At 22.3% G+C, this 21,546-nt stretch overlaps 4 protein-coding genes across 13 annotated transcripts; 2 read left to right on the top strand and 2 right to left on the bottom strand.

Moving 5' to 3' along the window:
• The first annotated feature begins 887 nt into the window (after positions 1-887).
• LOC127277396 (uncharacterized) lies at positions 888-4,073 on the top strand. The gene is made up of 5 exons (XM_051298497.1): positions 888-1,504; positions 1,669-1,825; positions 2,643-2,715; positions 2,769-2,967; positions 3,595-4,073. Exons 1-5 carry the CDS (start codon positions 1,303-1,305, stop codon positions 3,741-3,743), a joined length of 780 nt encoding a protein of 259 aa, XP_051154454.1. The 5' UTR covers positions 888-1,302; the 3' UTR covers positions 3,744-4,073.
• An 822-nt stretch (positions 4,074-4,895) lies between these two features.
• LOC127277304 (ejaculatory bulb-specific protein 3-like) lies at positions 4,896-5,940 on the top strand. The gene is made up of 2 exons (XM_051298327.1): positions 4,896-5,232; positions 5,644-5,940. Exons 1-2 carry the CDS (start codon positions 5,025-5,027, stop codon positions 5,805-5,807), a joined length of 372 nt encoding a protein of 123 aa, XP_051154284.1. The 5' UTR covers positions 4,896-5,024; the 3' UTR covers positions 5,808-5,940.
• Positions 5,941-7,924: 1,984 nt separating this feature from the next.
• On the bottom strand, positions 7,925-16,490 carry LOC127277297 (aldehyde dehydrogenase, dimeric NADP-preferring). Of its 9 annotated transcripts, none has more exons than XM_051298311.1 (13): positions 16,343-16,490; positions 14,683-14,809; positions 12,290-12,330; positions 12,009-12,152; positions 11,823-11,918; positions 11,400-11,621; positions 11,118-11,281; positions 10,815-11,045; positions 10,531-10,728; positions 9,946-10,061; positions 8,947-9,082; positions 8,720-8,873; positions 7,925-8,047 (listed from the first exon to the last, which is right to left on the bottom strand). In XM_051298311.1, exons 1-13 carry the CDS (start codon positions 16,343-16,345, stop codon positions 8,018-8,020), a joined length of 1,662 nt encoding a protein of 553 aa, XP_051154268.1. In that variant the 5' UTR covers positions 16,346-16,490; the 3' UTR covers positions 7,925-8,017. The 9 variants fall into 9 exon arrangements, with proteins under 9 accessions (XP_051154268.1, XP_051154267.1, XP_051154269.1 ...); XM_051298310.1 differs by lacking the exon at positions 9,946-10,061 and adding an exon at positions 9,490-9,605; XM_051298312.1 differs by lacking the exons at positions 9,946-10,061; positions 16,343-16,490 and adding exons at positions 9,490-9,605; positions 16,171-16,267.
• Positions 16,447-21,435, bottom strand: LOC127277298 (putative glycerol kinase 5). Of its 2 annotated transcripts, XM_051298320.1 has the most exons (13): positions 20,899-21,435; positions 19,961-20,054; positions 19,720-19,819; positions 19,276-19,435; positions 19,044-19,158; positions 18,775-18,968; positions 18,463-18,589; positions 18,256-18,360; positions 18,068-18,162; positions 17,799-17,962; positions 17,567-17,700; positions 17,208-17,340; positions 16,447-16,500 (listed from the first exon to the last, which is right to left on the bottom strand). In XM_051298320.1, coding segments are annotated over exons 1-13 (1,518 nt in total). In that variant the 5' UTR covers positions 20,995-21,435; the 3' UTR covers positions 16,447-16,499. The 2 variants fall into 2 exon arrangements, with proteins under 2 accessions (XP_051154277.1, XP_051154276.1); XM_051298319.1 differs by lacking the exon at positions 16,447-16,500 and having other exon boundaries at positions 17,006-17,340.
• Between the last annotated feature and the right edge of the window lie 111 nt (positions 21,436-21,546).

Genomic DNA, 21,546 nt, shown 5'->3' with positions numbered 1-21,546 from the left:
GGATTTAAAAAAAATTATAATTACCAGGGTTCAACAAATTCGTATTATTTATTTATTAACGCGATTGAAATAAACAAACTGCACTTATACAGGTTATATAAGGAACTGCAGGCAATCCGCTATACACTGAAGTAGAAAGTGAAAACTGATTTCAGGAGTTTTTAGTTACAATAATGAATAACAAATAAAACTAAATAATATAAATAAAATACTAGGGTAAATAAAAAAAAGTGTATTAAAAATTTGTTTAATTTAAAGTTTGTATGGAAAATAAAAAAAAAACCAATTAATAGCCAATGGCAATGATTATAATTTGATAGCAAAAAACAAATATTACTTTGTAATGAATACTTTTTTTTTACTTGCTTTGTTAATTATTATTTACGTTAAATTTTGCATTAATTATAACAAAAGTATTTAGTATGACAAAATTTTAACGCTACATGATATGATTAATTATTGCAATTTTTTTAAATTGTGTAATACTTTTCTTTTTAAATAATGACAGTGCATGTTGTAATATAATTGAAAAATATTGGAAAAAAACTCTATTAGATAACAAAACTGATATTCAGATAAATAAAATACAAAATTAAAAAAAAACAATTCTTTTAATTTAAACTATTATTAATTATATTTTAAAACATTAATAAATTAAAAATTAATTAATAATTACAATATTAAATTTAATATTCATATAAATATTAAATTAAACATATTGGAATAAAATAAAAAATTAAAATTCTCATAAAATTGAAAAACGAATATCGTAACAGTGAACCAGTTGAAAAAAAAGAAAATCAGAAATGTGGATGACCTTCCTTAAATGTATTTTATTTATTCTCTTTTTATTTGTCGAAGCGCATAATATAATCTTTTTAATGTATAAAAAAATAAAATAAACTATAATTTTTGTTGATCGGAATTTTAGTTGAATTTTTGTATCTCAAAAAATAGAGAAACAAAAGAAAAATCAAGTTTAAAAACAAGGAAAATATTATTATTTCGTCATCAAGTTTTCTTTTTCTTTTTTTTTATGGTACACACATATATACAAAATTGTATATATATAATATTCCTAAATTAGTATCTACGAGGTTTTAAATTTTATTTTATGTTTTTTCAAACAATCTTTTTATTATTTGTTAAATTATAACGATGATCCTGTCCTTCGACTGATGTGAGAATTTTATGCTAATGAAGGTCCTTCTGTTATATAAATAGCATTTTATTGCATACGAAGATCAGTTTTTAACAAATATCTCAATCAAACAAAATATCCCATCAATATATATATTTATAATGCATCGAATTTTTGTATTTATATTTGCAATTTCATTTGTAATTGTTTCTATTTTATCGGAAAAAATTGAACTCTACACTGATAAATATGATCATATAAATGTTGATGAAATATTAGCAAATGATCGAATTCGAAATCAATATTATAGATGCTTCCTTGGTACTGCACCTTGTTTTACACCTGATGCTAAATTTTTGAAAGGTAACACATTATAAAATTCATTTATTACACTACATTTCTAAAAATAAAATTCTATACTAAAAAATAAATTTTTTTTTATTAAAAAAAATATATTGATAAATTTTATTTTAAATAATTAATTAAAATAATTGAAGTTGTAATTGACAATTATTTTGCTTCTATAGAAAAATTTCCAGAAGCACTTGTGACAAAATGCAGAAAATGTACTGAAGCTCAAAAAATTGGATTTGAAAAACTTGTTTTATATTACACGGAAAAAGAACCGGAAGCTTGGAATATTGTATTAAGAAAAGCTGTTGATGACTACAGAAGTTCAAAAAAGTAATTTTTTTAAAATGACAAAAAAATTTTATTTTTAATAAAAACATCTTCTTTTAATAAATGATTTAATTATTATATAATTTATAGATTGTATATTAATATAAAAAAAAATAATAATATATATATAATAAAAACACATAATTGATGAAAAAAGTCCTTTTTTTTTGTTTTGTTTGAGAAATAATTTTTTAGATTTTTATTCATGGAATTAGATTATGATTAATTTGCTTGTCATCAAACAAAAAGTGAAAAGCTAATTATACTATTGTTCATTAATCGACTCTTCATTTTTCAAAGAAGTTTATTTCAATGAAACGATTGGTTTCGTAATATTTTATTATATAATTAAATGTAAGATGATTTTTAATTATTTTTTATTTCTTCTCTTTTTCCTTTTATGCGCGTATTTTTCCAATTTTTATTATAATTTAATTTAAAAATTTATTTCTTTTGTTTTTCTTTTTAGAAATATTTTTTTTCATTATAAAAAAAAATTTTATAGAAAAACATTTTTATGGAGAGAAATGAAAAATGTATAAATCTATAAATTAAAAAATTTCTGTTTAAAATTTAATGAATTTGTATTTCCTCACTTTTTATATTAAAAATTCATTTTAAAAAGAAAATAATTTCATATAGTGAAGAAGGAAATGACCTTAACATTTTTTCACATTCTCCATTATCTGAATATCAAAACTCGCTAAAAGAATTTAAAATCAGCCTTCAACTATATCTCATTCAATGACAAATTGAATGAATGGAGATTAAAAATTGTGATGTCATAGTGTATCTAGTAACTACTTTTACACACATGAAGGACCACCAAAAAATATAAATACGACGACATAAAAAATAATTTCCACAATATTGAGTTATCGTCTCTACTAGAAGTTAAATGAAAAAATTGATCTCAAAAAAAAAAAATTTTTTTTAAATAAAAAAAATGGCTCGATTTTTTATTTTTGCCATATTGTCAATTTGCATAACAATTAATTATGTTATAGCTTTAGATTTATATACTGATAAATATGATAACATTAATATTGAGGATATTCTCAACAATCCCAGAATACGAAAACAATATTCAATGTGTTATTTAGGCACTGGATCTTGTTTAACAGCGGATTCTAAATTTTTCAAAGGTAATATTTCTATTATTATTTTAATAATAATAATTACGAGTTTTTTAATTAATATATTTTTTAAATTAAAAATTCGCTTAAAAATAATTATTTTTCTCTTTTCGTTATTTGCATTTTTTTTTGTTCAATAAGATTTGTATTTATATTTAAATAATAAATTGTTAGATTTAAAAAAAAATTATTTTTAACTGATTAGAAACTAAGAGAATTACCAAAAAAAGAAGAAACTATTATTTATTGACTGCAAAGATTTCCTTCTCCCATAAGTAAAAGAAAAAAAAAAGTATTTGCTTCTTACGAAATATTGGCCATGAAATTAACAAATTTAAACCAGTTTCAATATATACAATGTCAAGACATCGGTTGTCGACCTTTCAAGCGAGAAAAAAATTTTTTTAAGGCGAAAATTTACAAACCGACAAAACTATCAATCTTACTGTTTTTTTTTCTTCTTAAATTAACAATTTTTCAATGCAATAACCTTGTCATTGATCTTTCAAAAAAATATCACTCAGGTATTAATTATATTATAAAATCAATAATTGATAATATTTATAATTTATTAATTTTATTTAATAAATGTTAATGAAAAATAATTAATAATTTATTATAATGTATTTTTTTTAGAAATCTTCTCAGATGCAATAGCCACAAGATGTAAAAGATGTACAGAAAAACAAAAGGAAATTTTTGAAAAAATTGTCGTTTTTTATATGAAGGAAGAGCCAGTTGCATGGAGAATGATATTGGAAAAAATACTTAAAGGACATAATTAATTGTAGATACAAATTACTTTATAAATTATATATAATTGTTAATTTTAACACTAATTTGGAAAATCTTTTGGTTTTTTAAATTTGTATAAAATAATTTTAACGACAATTTTTTATAGATAGACTTTTTTTCAATAGCGCGAATTATTAGACAATAATTAGGCAATTTATTTAATTTATATGACCACAAAAATTATATTTAAATAGAGATTCAAAGAAATTGATAACTTTTTAGCATAAGATAAAACTGTAATTAATTATCAACTCTTGAATTATTCATGAATTAATTCAATGACACAAGATGTACAAAAAAAATATATATATTCAAACTATTCCCGCTAATTGCGAAAATATAATTTATATATTTATATTATAGTAATTGTTTTAAATAATGTATATAAAAAATTTCACTCATTCTGCATTTTTTGTTTGCAAATTTGAAACTTATGCAACTAAATAAAGATTTTGTTGCTTACTTTCATAATTAAAATGTTTCTTTAAATCATTTATTTACCAATATTAAATTATTTCATTAGCACATGGTTGTAAATGAAAAACTTAATATTCTTTATAAAGAAAAATCAACTTTTTGTTTTAAAAGTTTAGAGTATACAAAAAATGATTGAATTAATTTTCAAGTTTCATAAAATAAACTAGAAATAATAGCAGTATTAAACTATTTTATACGAAAATACACAAAAAAAAATAAGATTAAATTGTTACATTCATGATTTAAATTGTATATTTTTCAATAAATTTTCATTGCAAAAAATATTCATGGAAACTCGTGACACACGCGAACTTATTAACTAAGAAGAAGATGAGAAATGTTTACCAACTAATATAAAATTTAATTATTTTTCATATTTTAATAATAAAAATCATATTTACTAATAAATATTAAAATAATTTGTTTTTTTTTTAATGCAAATTTTTAAATTTTCATTAATATATTTTTTGTTTTCTTGAAAATTACTTTATTATATTATAAATAAAAGAAATTCTTTTACTTTTTGAGAGGAAGAACACTTTTTTTGCACTTCTGAAGAACAAGTTGACCTCTTCGGCAAACCACGTGAATGACAATAATTTATATCTGACGTCATTCAGGATTCTTGAAAAGGGGGATTTGTATAAATGCAGAGAAGCATCTACCTTCTTTTGCAATCATCCTTCGTCAATTCAGCAATTAATTATAAATACTTTAAATTATTATTTAATAAATTATTTTTATCAGTATTGTTATTATTTTATAACAAATAACAATACAGAAAAAAGCTCAAAATGGCTCATGTGTCAATTTTTTTTGGTTTACTATTAACTTCGGCTGTTATTCTTTTAACAAGAAGTGAAGAAATAAAACATTATACGGATAAATACGATCATGTTAATTACGATGAAATTTTAAGCAATGATCGACTTCGAAATCAGTATTACAATTGCGCTATGGGAACTTCTCGTTGTTTAAGTGATGATGCTATGTTTTTTAGAGGTAAGATCAATTTTTCTATACAAAATAATAATTTTTTCCTTTCTTTAATTTTTATCGATATTTTTTTAAATATCTGTATAAATATATTAATTAATTATATTATTAATAAAATTTTATTTTAACTTACAATTAGTTTATTTATTAATTATTTATCATTTACATATTAAATGTTTTAAAATAGTTAATAAATAAAAATTTTATAACTAAAATAAAATTATTCTAAATAAAAATTATGGACAGAACATTTTTTTAATTAATATATTTTATAATTATATTATTTATTTATTTATTATAATTTATTTAAATTTTTATTATAGTTCTATTTATGTGCAGTGAGAAAAAAGTTAATTTATTTATTTATGAATAGAAAATATATTTTTAAATAAATAATAAAATGATTTATTTTAATAGATAAATTTCCGGAAGCATTGGTAACTAAATGCAAGTATTGCACTGAGCCACAGAAAATAGGTTTCGATAAAATTGTCACTTATTATACGGAGAAAGAACCGGAAAAATGGAAAGCCGTTCTTGAGAAGTCAATCAAAGATATTCAAAATAAGCCAAAGCAATAATTTATAATGTAGTTCATCAATTTTAATTGTATGTAATTTATCAACAAAACTTTATGAAAACAATTTCCATTTGTAATTTAATTACACATTGCATCATGTATATTTAAAATATAGCCGAATTTAAAAAAGAAAAGTGTTTTTTATTTTCTCAACATGGAAATTCTTTACTATACTTTTATTTCATTCGTCTTTATTATAAAATTTAATTATTTTTTATATTATTATTTTATACATTTAAATTATTTGCCTTGTTAATTATATTAATTATTTGTAATTTACATTAAAAATTACAATATTAAAAATTAAAATTTAAATTTATAAATTATTTCTTTCTCACCATTATTGTTTCTATCTTCATTGTCATTGAAATCGAATGCAGAATATTCGAAATTTTTTTGAAGATTCTTGAATGATGAATTTGAGAAAAATTAATTTTTATCCTTATTATTTTGATTGGACAAGTGCTTCAAAAATTTCTCAACATTATCACCAGAAAGATTGTATTTTTTTAAAATTTTATTCCAATTCTTCGAATCATTTTCTTGTAAATAATTAATAAATTTCACTGCATACATTTTTATTTCAATTGGACAATTTTCACAATTTGTTTTTATTACTTCAGGTAACAAATCTGTATAAAATCACAACAAATCATTTTAAAATAAAATAACAACAACTTATTTGAATTACAAAACAAAAATTCAAATTCATTATTTATTCATTTTGAAAATTTAAAATAATTTATTTCTAAGACAGTCAATGTTAATTTGAAAAATAATATAATATTAAAATTTATAAATATTATATAAGTGTATTTATTTTTATTAAATATATTAATATTTTCATTTACTCACTTTTAATGTTTTGCGTAATTACATTACATTTCCCTTCATCCAAAAGGCAAGATATTAACTCACTTCGACGATCAGAATCAATTAAAATTTTATTAATATCAATTTGTCTAGGTAGTGGATTAATGTACATTTGTGCAAAAATTGTGCACAATCCAATGAAACATGTTAATAAAATGAGTGTAGTCTTCATTTTTTCTATTAAAAAGGGGAAAAAAACAAAAATTAATATATTGTCATAATTATAAATAATTAAAATTTTATATATCTACCTGTGTTGCGAGGAATAAATTTTAACTGAATTTTTTTTATTTCTTGCAATCAATATATAGATTTCTCTCAACACGAAAGATTGTTTTTTTTTTTATAAACATACAAATTATCAATTTTCTGTATTAAACAAATTTTTAAAAAAGCGATATAAGAAAATATTTTCTTTATAAATTAGTAATTATCAGTTGTGTGACTTTTTAATAATTTGAATTGATAATTAAAGAAATTTTTACGTGCTTTCGATTAAAAATTAATTTTTTTCATTGTAAAAGTATATATAAATTAAATATCTGTAAATTTTACAATAACACGTGTAAAAATTTTCTTTTTTCCCTGAAATTAATGTCATTCATTTGTTGGAATTCATAAAACTATCAATTTAATATCAAAGTTATTCATCACTTTTTTTTTATAATTATGGAAATTAAAAACTTCCATCAAATATTATATACTTTTTATTGACCTGATTTCTTTTTCATATTATGACCTGCAATGAAGGCTAAATAGAGCAAAAATTGAAAGGAAGAGGATCTAAAAATAAGTTGATTGCAAGAATTTTTTTTTAACAGAAAATATAAGTGATACTTGCATATTATTTTCTGTACAATAATTTTTATTATTCTACAGAAATTTGTATATATATATAATATATATTTTTATATATAAAATATACATAAATTTGTGCCACTACTTTGTAATATATCTTTTTTTTTTAGTTTTCATTTACTCTATAAAAAACAAAAAACAAAAAAAAAACATTTAAAATATATTCATTAATCACAGATATTCATATTTATGAATTAAAAAATTTACAAAACTAAAAAATATTGCTTTTTAAAAAATTACTTTATAAGTGTTATAAAAAGCTACCCTCGTAAAAATTTGCAAGGCACATTAATATTTTGTAATATATCGGAAAAATTATGAGACACACTAAAATTACAAATCCTCGATATTAATTATCTCGATATAATAACAAATCCCTCGGTGAGGAAATAATTTCCCAAAAAAAATTCCTTTAAAAAAAAAAAAATGTTCCACATTTGATATTCAAAAAAATGCACGTTTTTTTATCGATTCTCTTCCTTATTGACTCTCAACCTCTTGGCCATATTCCTGTAAAAATATTATACTTTCTTTTAATAAAATTGATCTTAAAAATTGTCAAATTTATTATAAATTTTTTAAATAAATGATTTTATCATTTATCTTTATTATTCCATTCCACTTTGTGTTTTATTTTAATAAAAGTTACATTACTTTTTGTACTTTTGAAAAAAAACTAACTATAAAATAGTTTGAATTAATAAAAAATGTTTTAATTTTTATACACAAGTGAAGGGAATTTCAGTGAAAGCGTGTGCAAATTAAATAAACTTTATTGATCTAAATTTTACAAAAAGAACTTAATTGTGCATTAATTAATTTGTATAAAAAATATTATACAAACATTAAAATAGTTGTAAAGATTTTGTGCATTGAGATGAAAAAGAAAATTATTTTTTCTTTTTCTATAATTTTTTTTTATCATTTTTAGACTTCTAAATGATAAATTTTTATAAAATCTTTAATTTCTTTTTTTCTCTAATAATCAATTTTTCTTATTATATAATTTTAATACAAAGTAATAAAGAAAAATAAAAAAAGCGTATGAAAAAAGTTCAACTAAATAAAATGTGAATTGTAAAATTTTATGAATTGTGCGTTTCTTTATGAGGAAAAAAAAAAAGAGAAAACTCTAAATACACGGCGACATGATTTTTTTTACGCATGTGATGCCTTTTGTACCTTGACGATAGCTTTGACAGCAAATGTGACTGCAACACCAAGACCAAACATAACAAGATGTGGTAAATATTTAATTCCAGGAATATCTGGTCTCTTTCCCATTAAAAGACGTAAAGCAGATAATTTCTTATCCGTATAAGGTGGATATCGAACACTAAAACGAAAAAAAAAATCATTTTTTGTTCACAAAAAATGTATTAAAAAAAATAGAATAAATTTTATCTTACGCTGCCAAAGATTCTCCAAGTTTATTAAAACTTTTCACGAGACATCCTTTTTTATGTACAAATGTATCAAATGTCAATTGTCCATGATAAGCGCCCATTCCAGAATTTCCAACCCCTCCAAATGGAATCGAGTCAACTACACGTGAAATATTTAAAAAATTCGATATAATAAAATTAAAACAAAATTCAATTTTCAAATTATATTCAACAATTTTGTCGAAAAGTTGTTTATGATTTCAAAATTTTTCTTCTAAAACAACTACCAAATAAGCAATATTTACAAGCAAAAATTAATTAATTACAATTAAGAAAGAAAGCGTATTAAAGTTACAATAATAATTATACTAATCATCAGGGTATATTTATTTGTAATTTAATAAAATTACTACTTAAAAATTATTTGTATTGAAAATTCGTATTAGAAAGAAAAATAATTATTAAAATAAATAAAAATAAATAAATATATAAATAAATAAAAAAATAAATAATTGAAAATAAGAAAAATGTTTACGAAACAATTTTAAAAAAAGGTTTGTAATATACCTGCCATATGTAGAACAGTTTCATTAACACATAAATTTCCAGATGATGTATTTTGAGCAAACAATTTAGCGTCGTCCATATTTTTGCTAAATACATAGAGTACTAAAGGCTTCTCCCTGCACCATTGAAAATAAATAAATCGAAAATCATGCATTAATTCATGCATTAATTTAACAGGAAGGTAATATGGATTAAAAAAAAGATCATAAATGCAAACAGAAAAGAGTCCCGTAGTCCTAAAATTGAGAGAAAGAAAGAGAATCCAGACAGCAATTTTTCAAGCACACCACCTAAATATTTCTATTTTATTATAATATTCATCTTTAATTTAAAGAAATACCTTGCAAGAAAGGTGAGTGGAGCATTTTACCAATATTATTTAAAAATAATAAATTTTTTTTTTTACAACATATACAGATTTGTTAAAACCTTCACCGTTCTTTAACCCTAACTCACCAGCGTATTGCATTACAGTATCGTTGACACAAACAGCACCGCTTCTCGTTTGATTTATTATCAATTCTCCTACTCCTTTATCCTTTGTAAATATATACATTGTAAGGGGAGTATCTCTATGTACGATAACAAAAAGATAAGTTCAATCAATTTTCCATTTCTAAATTAATTTTTTTAACCCGTTAATCCTAATTTAATTTTTATAATAAAAAGCATTAAATAATACAATACTAGAAACTAAGATTTTATTATTAAATCATAATAGAAAATTAGTTTTAAATTCTTTCTAAAATACCCCATTAATTATTGTTTTTCATTTTAAATATATCCATTCACACAACTCATTTGGAAAAAAAATGATAATTGAAAGAATTCATTTGCATACAAATATTACAAACGGTAGAAAGCATTGAAATGTAAAATAGGTGAATGAGATAACTGACAATGTAAATATGAAAATGAAATATTTTTCTTATAATAATGTTTGAAAACTGATAAAAAAAAATGACACATTTTTTAATTTCTGTAAATAATTAAATTAGAAAAGAAAATTCTTTTTCTCGATTATTATTATCATCAACTTACCGATCGTTTATGAATTTGATTGCTTCATAAGCATTGTTGATATTTACAATTGGCAAAATTGGACCGAAAATTTCTTCCTGCATTACTGGATCCGTTGGTTTAACATCAATAAGAATTGTCGGTTCAATAAATTTTTCCGAAGGATCTGTTTTTCCTCCAATGGCAATTGTTCCATTTGTCAAGAATTTTGATAAACGTCTGTAAGAAAAAAAAAGTAAAAACATAAGAAGAAAAAATAATTAAAATTACAAGAATTATTTTGTTTTTTAATTTATTATACTTACTGAAAATGATTATCGCTAATAATGCGACACAAATCGGGACTATTTTGTGGATTTTCACTGTACCATTCTTTTAAAACTTGCTTTATTTCCTTAACAAGTCGATTTTGTACTTCAAGTGTGCATAAAATATAATCGGGTGCAATGCAAGTTTGTCCATTGTTTATAAATTTTCCCCATAAAATTCGTTTGGCAGTGATATTCATGTCAACTGTATTGTCAACATAAACAGGACTAACAAAGAAAAAACATATAATTTTCAAAATTATAATTTTCCGATACACATAAAAAAATATATATAATTACCTTTTGCCACCAAGTTCCAAAGTCACTGGTGTTAAAAATTTATTTGCAGCATCTCGAACAATTTTTCCAACAGATGTTGAGCCTGTGTAGAAAATATAATCAAACCTGTGTTTCAAAAGTTCTGTAGTCTCTGATACGCCTCCACAAACAACGTGAAAGCAGTCCTATTAAAAGAAAAATGCCTTTTTTTTATTTTAACATCTAAAACGATCAAAATTAATAAAAAAAAAAAATTAAACATTTTTAATTATAATTTTTGTTGTCAACAAATTTAAAACTCACGTTGTCTAAATATTTCGGAACCATTTCTGCGATAAGTTTAGATGTGGCCTGAGATACTTCTGAAGGTTTAAGAATAACACAATTTCCAGCGGCGAGTGCTCCCATCATTGGTAAAAGAGCCAATTGTAAAGGATAATTCCATGCTCCAATTACGAGAACAACTCCATAAGGGTCCTTGTAAATTTCAATGCCATCCAAAATGTTTACCATTGGTTTCGGAGGCTAAAAGAAAATTCACAATTATCAAATAGTCAACAACAACAGGCCTCGTATTTTGTTTAAAAATTTTGTAAAAAATGTAAAAAAAAATTTGATAAAGTCGTATCTTATTAAAATAAATCGAAATTAGTTTAATACAAGGCCTGTATTATTAATATTTCTAAATAAATATATTTTTTTATTTATATTAATTTATATAAATACCTTTTCAACAGCTGCCCATTCCTTGATATTCATTAACATATCCTTTATTTCATTAACAGTATAATCTATTTCTAGAGCGTAGCTTTCAAATTTGCTCTGAAAAAATTAAAAATTCAATTAAATTTTCCATAAAATAACAAAAATTTTTTTTTTAACATAGTGTGTAAATGAAAACAAAATACTAACTTTTCGTAAATCACTAGCAAGTGCTGCTTGAATTTCAGGTGATTTTTCTTCCAACATTCTTAAAAATTGTTTTAACTGCTTGATCCTCCATTCTAAGGGACGAGTTTTTCCACTGTAAAAAGCATCTCTTGTTTTTTGAACTAGCTGCAAAAAAAAAATAATTCTCTTTATGTATTTGGAAGCTGAGAAAATTTTCAATCATTAAAATCATTATAGAGTTAATATAATCAATTTTTTATCCTATAAGAAAAAAAAATGTTTAAGAATAAATTAATACTTACATCTGCGTAGTTTACAATTTCCATTTTTCCATTCATTTCAGCTGAAATAAAATCACAAAATTATTTTCCTCTCAAGTATTTCTTATTTATTATAACCTTATATTAGGTTTTCACATAAATGTAGCCCAGAAGTAATAAGTGATAAGTGATAAAATGAAAGATATAAACTTAAAATTAACTTTTCTTATCACAAATATATTTTAATTACTATTTTTAGAAAAATATTAAAAGAAATCACTTTCTAATTTAAAAGGTCATTTTATCTTATCTGTCAACACACAATAAAATGAAAATGTTTTGTTCTATAAATACACGAAAACTAGGAAAAAAAAACTAGTTGCGAGAACATTCCCGTTTCTAATTTTTTTGCGCAATGAAAGTCAATATTTTTTTCTATGATAAGAAAAAAAAAAACATTAAAAACTTCGACTTGAGTTTTTTTTTATCTCATAACTTCAAATTATATTTCACGTGATATTGCAAAATTTTTATTGATAAAATGAATTATTAAAATAGTAAAATAGAAAAGTCAGATATAAATTACATACAAATTGTAGGAGATTTTGTATAAACTGCACGATGTAAGTTTTAAATACAGTAATTAAATTCAATACGTGTAATGAGTACAATTTATTTTTCACTAATAATTAAAATTAAAAGTATATATCGTAATGCAAAAAAAAAGAAATGATACTTTAGTCGCGAAAATATATATAAAAAAAGTGATCTTTGACCCATGTACCAAATTTGACAGATAAAATCTAACCTCTTTTAATCAAACGATATCACAATTGTTTAATCAAGCAAAAATACCTGGATTATTTTCTCTTTGTTAATTTTCTTACACACCAGAAACAATACTCTTATAATACTTGTGCTATTTAAAAGAAGCAAGTATATATTCTTTATCGCTTTGTTTTTTATTATCTCTTTTTATTAAAATATCATCTCTTTTAATTGCCGCGTCAATATTGATATTAAATTTTGCCACCAGGGGGCACTGAACTCAGCTGTCAAATTTAAAGGGATTTGTTTACATTTAAATAACAGTTTATAAAAAAAATAATAAATATTTTACATGCTCTGTTAATAGCAATTATTATCTATTAAAATAATTATTATACATTAAATTTATTAATGTTACAAAAATATTATTATTGGATTTATTTTTCCCTTTTAATAAAAAAAATCAATTTTTTTAATTTAATATACAAAATTTAAATCTATTTTCCTTTAAATATATTTTTTATACCATTTACTGAGTGGTTAATTAAAAAAATTTTTTGTTGCAAATTTTAATGCCTTCAAAGTCCATCGAAATAGAGTGAACTCCAAACGAAGGTATTGATGAAGGTGATCAAGTATGAAAATAATATATGTAAAGTTGTCCATAATAAGTATAAAAATGTGTCACTTTCATCAATATGCAATTTGTTAAAATTAATATATCATTGTTAAAAAAAATTAATTTCCTTTAAATTTCCTTTTATTTCATTATATTTTCATTATATTTTTATTAATTGATAAAATTTTTTTAAATTTACAGAAATTAAATTAAATTTTTCAATTAAAAATAATTACATGTACAAATCAATTATTATTTATAAATTTTATGATTACGAAATTTTTATATGCAGATAATAATTATTAATTCTTCAATTCATTGACACAAATTTAATGTTTTTTTCAAGAAATATTCTCATTAGAGCATTTAACATAATTTAATGATAATTAGTATAATAAATTATCATTTAAACATTAATGTTTTTAAATAAATTAAAAAAAAAAAAAAACTAATATTTCAAAAGAATTTTAAAAGCAATATAATAAAAATAATGCAATAATAATTATTTCAATTATAATTAATAATTTAAAAAACAATTGTTTTGTAAATAAATATTTTTTTCTCTACCTTCAGAAAATTAAAAAGCGATGAATGAATTTTTTTTTTATACGAATCACTGAATAGAACAGAAATCACTATTATGATATATGTCACACAATGTTGAGCACAGTTTTTCTTTTAATAATCACTTGCACTCTGTTGTATAATCTTCAAGGAAATGAATGATATACGAAAGAACTCATACCTTCTTCTCAGAGAGTTCAACTTATTCTGAACTCGAGAGAATCTTAAGACGTTAAAAGAGAAAAAAAAATGTTTCACAGAGAAAAAAATATTCTTAAAGATAAAGTTACAAAAAAAAAAACCAGAAAACTACTTCTATTAATACTATATATTAATAATTAATATTATTGTTAATTTTATTTAAAATAATTTATAATTTTTTTCGAAAATATAATTTTCAATTTAATTATTCTAAACTTTTTCTAATAATGGTAATAATAATAACAATAATAATTATCAACTATTAAGTAAAATATAAACTTACTTGGATCTGGTACTGCTAAAATTGGTGGTGAAATTTCTATCCTGCAAATTTCAGATTCAACAGCCTCTTTAGGTCCATCATTTTCGTCCTTGGATTCCATTTCCACTATATTTAACACCACTTCCGCCTGTAAAATGATTAATCATTTTAGCTAATATTATTTTCTAAATCACGTTGTATTATTTGCTTTAAAGAGCAAATGTCGACAATTTTCATTATTTTTCTATCACAAACACTGCAATTTACTTATTTTGTTCCTTGAGAAGGAAAAAAAAATTGAGGAATAAATTTTCTGTGTAAAAAAAACGTATCAGTACATTAATTATAATCAAGGTGATCCAAAGGATCATTGCTAATTAATTTTCTATTGAGACGTTTTATGAATATAATAATATCTCCACAATAGAAAAATCAAAGATATAAGTTAATTACTATATTGTGGTCTAATACAAATAATTACAAAAAAAAAGTTATTTAAATCTTACCAAATAAAATCAAAAACTAATATTTTACGAAAATAATTCAAATAACTTGAATTTTTTTTTATTAAATACAAAAATATAAATTGGAAAATAATTATAGAAATTTGTATAAATTTTATTATGAATAAGAGCACTTTAGAATCTAGTTAAAGACTGAGTGAAAAGTTATGTGAAATTTTTATTGTACTAGCAAAGATATGAAGTTGTCAAAAGAAAGTAAATTACCACAAATTATGTAAGGGTGGAAATTGCAAATAATTTATTTATATTAAAAAAAAAAAAAAAATTCCACCTGTTTTGAGTTAACTAATCAACTAGATGTTTATTATCTAATAATAATTATTTAAAAATCCATTAAACTTGTTAATTAGAAATTAAATAATTAAAAACTGAATAAACGTTTGAATTTTTTTTAACTTCTTAAAATATTCAATTAACTTTATTTTTCAGTTAAATTTTTAAAAATTTAACAAAATTTGTTGAAATTATGCAAAACTAGCAAAAAAAATAATAAATTATCAAGTTACAAAAAAAAAATGCTTACGTTGAATAAAACATTTGAGATTATAACAAAGTATGAAAAATGTTTATTGCCGATTAAAAATTTGCAAATTCAATTTTTTTAAATAAGTGAAAAACAATTTTAATTTTTATTATGACAATTCTGTCTTTAAATTAGTTGCATTAAAAAATTTTTTTTCTCAAAAAAAACTGATTTGTTAATAAAATTTTCTTCTTTATTTGATTATTCACCGAAAGATTTACTTCTTTTTCAAAAACACTACACATTAATTAATTATATTTATAATTATCATTTTTGAAAAAAACTATAATTAATTTTTAAAAAATGCAATAATTTTTACATGTTTTTTTTTAAATTGAATAAATAAGAAATTGCAAAATCTCTTAGTAAAATCTATTTTACCAAAATATATAACATAAACAAATTTGTTTTAATTATAGTAATAATATAATAAAGTTTCTTTATTTTAAAAATTCGAATTACTTTTTTTCAATTAGAATAAAAAAAATTTGAATTGAACTTTATCATTATCGACAGAACGTATTGATTTGAAGTCGAGGAAATAGAAACTGGATTTCAATCTATAAGTCAACAGATTCTAACAAAGTCTTGACGAAAACCAGTTTTATTCATGGTTAACAAATAAACAACTTACCATGTTTTTAGAGTTGCTGTCTATCCAGACCGGTTATAGAGTCTTCAACGTCACAACACTTCCAATTTAAACGAATATTATTTGCAAAGTTTTCAGACAATCTTCCGAATCACCGGAACTTGATGCTTGCCAAGATCATCGATCTGTTGCTTTGCTTTCTGAATTAAAATGGCAAGTTCATCGTCGTAAAAGCATTTTACGTAACAACAATGACTTCCGCTCTACATTTCCTCAGTAAAAAAAAAAAGAAAAAACAAAACATCCAAACCCATTCATCAATCAATTGCGCCTTATTGTCTAAATTATCAATGGTTCAGTAAATTTTTCAAATTCGAATTTCCGCTTCCCACTGATCTCAATTTTGTGTAACTTTATATGGAATAAAAATTATTATTCAAATAGAAATTGGAAAAAAATTTAGAAAAATTATTTTTCTTTCATCACAATCACTTAGCAAAATTTTTTTTTTGAAAAGAAAAGAAAACTTTCGATATGTTACAATTGAACTTCTTTTTCTGACTCTAATAGTTTCATCACAAAGATGGCTCTTCGATGAAGTTATTTAAATCGTTGACTTTTGACCCAAGTTCCTGAATTATTGATGAATAAACATTAAATGCTAAAATATTTTCGATACGAATTGAAAATTTTACATATTGGAAATTCTATTGTATTATTTTTATTTTATCTTTAAAAAAGAAGTTTATAAATTTAATTTATTTATATAATTTAAAAAATTATAAATTTTTTTAAAAATAGTTTTATAAACCTTTTTGGCATTTGAAAGATTTATTTTTAATGAGAATTTTAATATAAAAATAAATGTTATCTTGTATTCTAAAAAAAATAAATTTTTTTTTAATACCAATTTCTAAATCTATCAACAGCCTTTTTCCAATTTCTAAAAATTGTTTGATATATTAAATATCTTTCATTATTTGGTTTGAAAATATCGACTTTTCGCAAATGCAGTAAATCCTCTTTCGTTTTCCAAATTCCTGAAAAATTAGTTTTTTTCATAACTTTCCAGAAGAATTTTATTTATTTTATTAGGGTTTTTTAAAATAATAATTGAGAAAAATTACTTTTTTTCATTTGCAAATTTATGAATAAATTTTTATCTAATGAAAGTGGATTTTGAAAAAGGATAATTTAAAAATAATAATAATAATAATTATTATTATTATTTTAATTATTAATTAGATAATTTGACAAAAAATTTACCGGCTTGTAATCCTGCGACGAGAGCAACTCCAAAAATTGACATTTCAGTGTCTCTGGACCTTTCGATGTCTAAACCGGTTAAATCAGCCAGCAGTTGCATTACAAAATCATTTTGAGATACACCACCGTCGATCCTTAATTAAAAATTAAAAAAAAATGATTTGCAAATATTTAAAAATCAAAATAATAGCGTTATGTAGATTAAAATTGTTTTTTTTTCAAAAAATTTTACCTTATTCTTTGGTAGGTAAATTGTGTTTCAGAAACCATTGTATCATATAAAATAACTATTCTAAAAACAATACTTTCAAGTAAAGAACGTATCAGATGTGATTTTCCAGAAGTTGGTTTCAATCCTAAAAATCCTGTTGCTGCTAATTGATCATTGATCGGTGCCTATCAAAAGAATTATAATAAAAAAAATATAAATTATAAATTCTTTTTAAATAGATTTTAAAATAATAGTAAATAATAAATATAATAATAGTTAAATAATAATACCTGTAAACCACTGAAAGCGGGAACAAAATAAACACCATCTGAATCGTCAACTGAATTTGCCAAATCAGAGGTTTCCGAAGGTTTATTGATAATACCTGAGAATTAATTTTTTTTTATTATAATATAATAAATTCTAGAATCCACTTAAAAGGAGTTAATACATAAAATAAATTTTAATAATACAATACCTAAAAATTGTGCCCATTCGATTATTGATCCAGTATCATTAGAAGCTCCCTCAGCGACATAAATTAATTCAGAACCTATTCGCCATCCAACCAATGGGTACAGACCTAAAAAATTGTTTCTTTTACAATTATTTCATCTTTAAACAAATTTTTTCATTTGAATTTTTTTTTAAAACAAATTAATTGCAATTTTTCAAAAGTATTTACCAGTTATTGAGGCATGAGGTTCTTTGCCAGTATTAACATTCATAAAAGAACCCGTTCCCATTGTCACTTTTAAATCTCCCGGTTTAAAGCATCCTGATCCAAATAAAGACGCAGCTTGATCAGCCATCTGTTAAAAAAAAGAATTTCAAAATATTCATTTATAAATAAATAATAAGCAAGTCAATTAATTGAATTCAGGAAATTTTTTTATCTACTGAAATAAACAAATAAATAATAATAATAATATTAATAATTTATAAATGTATAATAAAGTAATTTATTATTAAAAAAAAATGCTTTCATAAAACTTACTGAGCAAAAAATGGGAATTTCAGCACCAAATAACTTTTCCGATACGTGACCAAAATTTCCTGAAGAGTCTAATACTTCTGGAAACAATGTTCGAGGTAATTTAAAAATATTTAAACCCCAATCGGCCCATTTCATAGTAAAGGGATCGAATAATCCAGTTGCTGACGCACTCGAGACATCAGTTACATGTTTTCCTGAAATTATCATTTTTTCATGTGATATTGATTTATTTTAAGATATTAAATTTTTTAGAACAAATTATATATTACCAGTGAATTTATATAGAAGCCAACTATCAACACCTCCATAGACCGCTGTCCCTTTACTTGCAGCTTCTTGAAGACCTGGTACATTTTGAAGAGCCCATAATAATCTCAAAGTTGTCTAAAAAAAACATGTTCATTAAATTTTATGATAAAATTCAAAATAAAAACTAATACAAAAACCAGAAATAAATAGTATTCAATTCAAATAGAACAGAAAAAAAAGAAAATACAATACCTGAGTATTCATTAGCTTCAAAACACTGCCAGCTAAAAATCTTTTATTTCTGGAAAAAGTATAAAGAATATTTGCTCCCGTTCGAAGAGCTTTTAAAGTTAGAGATGAGTTCCATTCCTTTACCATTGAATCTGCTCTCAAATCTTTCCATGTTATAAAACTGAAATATTATACAAATTAGAATTTTTAAATATATTTAAAATTTTTATTTATATATAAAAATTTAGGTCAAATAATTCGAGTATTTTTTAGTTAATAGTTAATTAACAAAAACTAATTCATAATTTTTAAATTTACTAGTTGTAAGTTACTGACAAACTTATTAAAGTTACAAATTGACTTTAATAATATTGACAAAAAAAATTACAGATTAAAGTGTAATTTATTATCAATTGTGCCGAAGGCAAGTAAAATACCACAAAAAAACTAATTTATTGTTCATACTTGTGATAGTGATTTCCAGTTTCTAAATTCCAAGTAACAAATGTACTACGTTGAGTTGATATTCCGATACAGGATATCGATTTTGGATCGATTCCACTCTCTGTAGATTAAAAAGAAATTAATTTACATGTATTAGAAATATAATTTCACGAGAATTATGACTGCGAAAAATATTTTTTCTCAAAGCACATAAGACAATTCATTATTATTGATGCGGACTATAAATTTCATAAGAATTTACCTTGAATTGTTTTTTTAATTACTTCGCATATAATATTCCATAAGTCATCGGGATCAATTTCAACGTATCCAGGCTTGGGATACAAAAGTGCTACCTATAATTTTTCAACAAAAAAAAAGTTTTTTTTCAAAATAATGATTTAAAAAATTGTTTATATCATTATAATAAATTACATAAATGTATTTTTCATTTTTTTTACTATAATAATAGTGTTAAAAGAAACAATGTAAAAATTAAAACAAGACAGAATAAATTTCTAAAAGAAAAAAATCAAGAACAAAAATTTTAAGAAAGAAAAAAAGCTTTCTCTTTTTATTACATAAATCATTTCTTTAGTATGTGTGTTTTTTTTTAATGTAGATAATGATTAATGTTATTTACTGTTTCCAAGAAATTATCTAACATTCTATCTGCTTAGAATTGAGAATGTTTTTTGGGGGGCGAAGGTCCTTTCTTAATTTTAATTTCGTCATCATAATCACGAGGTCATTTAACCAATTTAATAATTTGCACACAAAAAGTAATTTAAAATCCAAATATCAAGGTTTTATCAATAAATTTTAGTATAGTTAAAATATTTCGAAATTGTTTTTAAATAAAAATATTATAAATAAACGATACAATTATCTTTCACATATTCAAAACAATGCGATAATTTTTTTTTTTGCAAAAATATAAATAAGTGTAATTAAAATAATTTTAATTATCCATTATAATTATATTAATTCGAATTTTAATATTAATTTTTAGAAAATCATTTTAAATTATAAATAATGTGATAAAATATTATAAAACTTGTATACAAAAGAAAAAAACTGTATCAAAAAGTAATAATTAAAAATTAAATTTTCAATAACTAAAAAAAAAGTTTAGATTACAATATAAAAAATGTAAAAGTAAACATATTACAGTAATGAAAAAAATAAAAATAAACTAACCTTTTCAGCAGAAGAAGCGATGGTAACAGCATTTTCGTCCAAAAGATGAAAACGCACAGTAGTTGTGCCAACGTCAAGAGCAGCAATATATCTCATTCTTTGAAAAAAGAATAATAAACAAAATCACTTCCTTCCTTTGGCAACGAAAATTCAAGTTCAAGTATAGCTCTGTTTCCCGCCACTGACACTTGGTGAAAATGGTGCGCGCATTAATTTTTTTTTTTTTTGTGCAAAAAACACAAAAATAAAAACAACTTACAAATTATTTATCTGGAAAATCAAGTGAAAAAAAATTAATTAAAACTTGTTTTCTTTAAAAAAAAATATTTACATATTTAACTTGTTTAATATAGTTTGACTATTGCTTTAGGAATGATATCCAAGCTATTCATTCTCTGTCATACCACTTAACTTATATCTCAATCGGTGATCAAGAGAATATAGAATACAGTGTCACGCTATGCACATGCGCATTTTAAACAATAGAGAAAATAAATGACAATAATAAAAGTTTTTTATAGGGCATTTCCATTAAAATGACACAATCCTCCTCCTCTTCCTCTTCTGTTTCAAAATAACTTAATTCACATTTTCCTGAAAGACTTCATATTTCCATAATAAAAATAAGAAAAAAAACAAACAAAATAC

This window comes from Leptopilina boulardi, unplaced genomic scaffold (genome assembly GCF_019393585.1).
Source record: "Leptopilina boulardi isolate dan_hultmark-lab unplaced genomic scaffold, ZJU_Lbou_2.1 LbouV2_165, whole genome shotgun sequence".
NCBI classification, from domain to species: Eukaryota; Metazoa; Arthropoda; class Insecta; order Hymenoptera; family Figitidae; genus Leptopilina; species Leptopilina boulardi.
This window is presented reverse-complemented; position numbering and strand designations above follow the sequence as displayed.

Bases quoted from the DNA above. Each gene is read 5' to 3' on its own strand.
- LOC127277298 (XM_051298319.1), bottom strand. From the start codon at position 20,994: ATGAGATATATTGCTGCTCTTGACGTTGGCACAACTACTGTGCGTTTT. The intron at 20,055-20,898 runs GTTAGTTTATTT...GAAAAATTATAG, and splicing joins TCGCTTCTTCTGCTGAAAAG to GTAGCACTTTTGTATCCCAA. The intron at 17,341-17,566 runs GTAAATTTTTTG...CTAATTTTTCAG, and splicing joins CGTCGCAGGATTACAAGCCG to GAATTTGGAAAACGAAAGAG.
- LOC127277297 (XM_051298311.1), bottom strand. The intron at 11,046-11,117 runs GTAATTATATAT...TTTCTTTGTTAG, and splicing joins TTGGAACTTGGTGGCAAAAG to TCCTGTTTATGTTGACAATA. The intron at 10,729-10,814 runs GTAAGTATAATA...TTTTTCTTACAG, and splicing joins ATTAGCGATAATCATTTTCA to ACGTTTATCAAAATTCTTGA.
- LOC127277304 (XM_051298327.1), top strand. From the start codon at position 5,025: ATGGCTCATGTGTCAATTTTTTTTGGTTTACTATTAACTTCGGCTGTT. The intron at 5,233-5,643 runs GTAAGATCAATT...TTATTTTAATAG, and splicing joins TGATGCTATGTTTTTTAGAG to ATAAATTTCCGGAAGCATTG.
- LOC127277396 (XM_051298497.1), top strand. From the start codon at position 1,303: ATGCATCGAATTTTTGTATTTATATTTGCAATTTCATTTGTAATTGTT. The intron at 2,716-2,768 runs GTTAAATGAAAA...TAAATAAAAAAA, and splicing joins AGTTATCGTCTCTACTAGAA to ATGGCTCGATTTTTTATTTT. The intron at 2,968-3,594 runs GTAATATTTCTA...TATTTTTTTTAG, and splicing joins GGATTCTAAATTTTTCAAAG to AAATCTTCTCAGATGCAATA.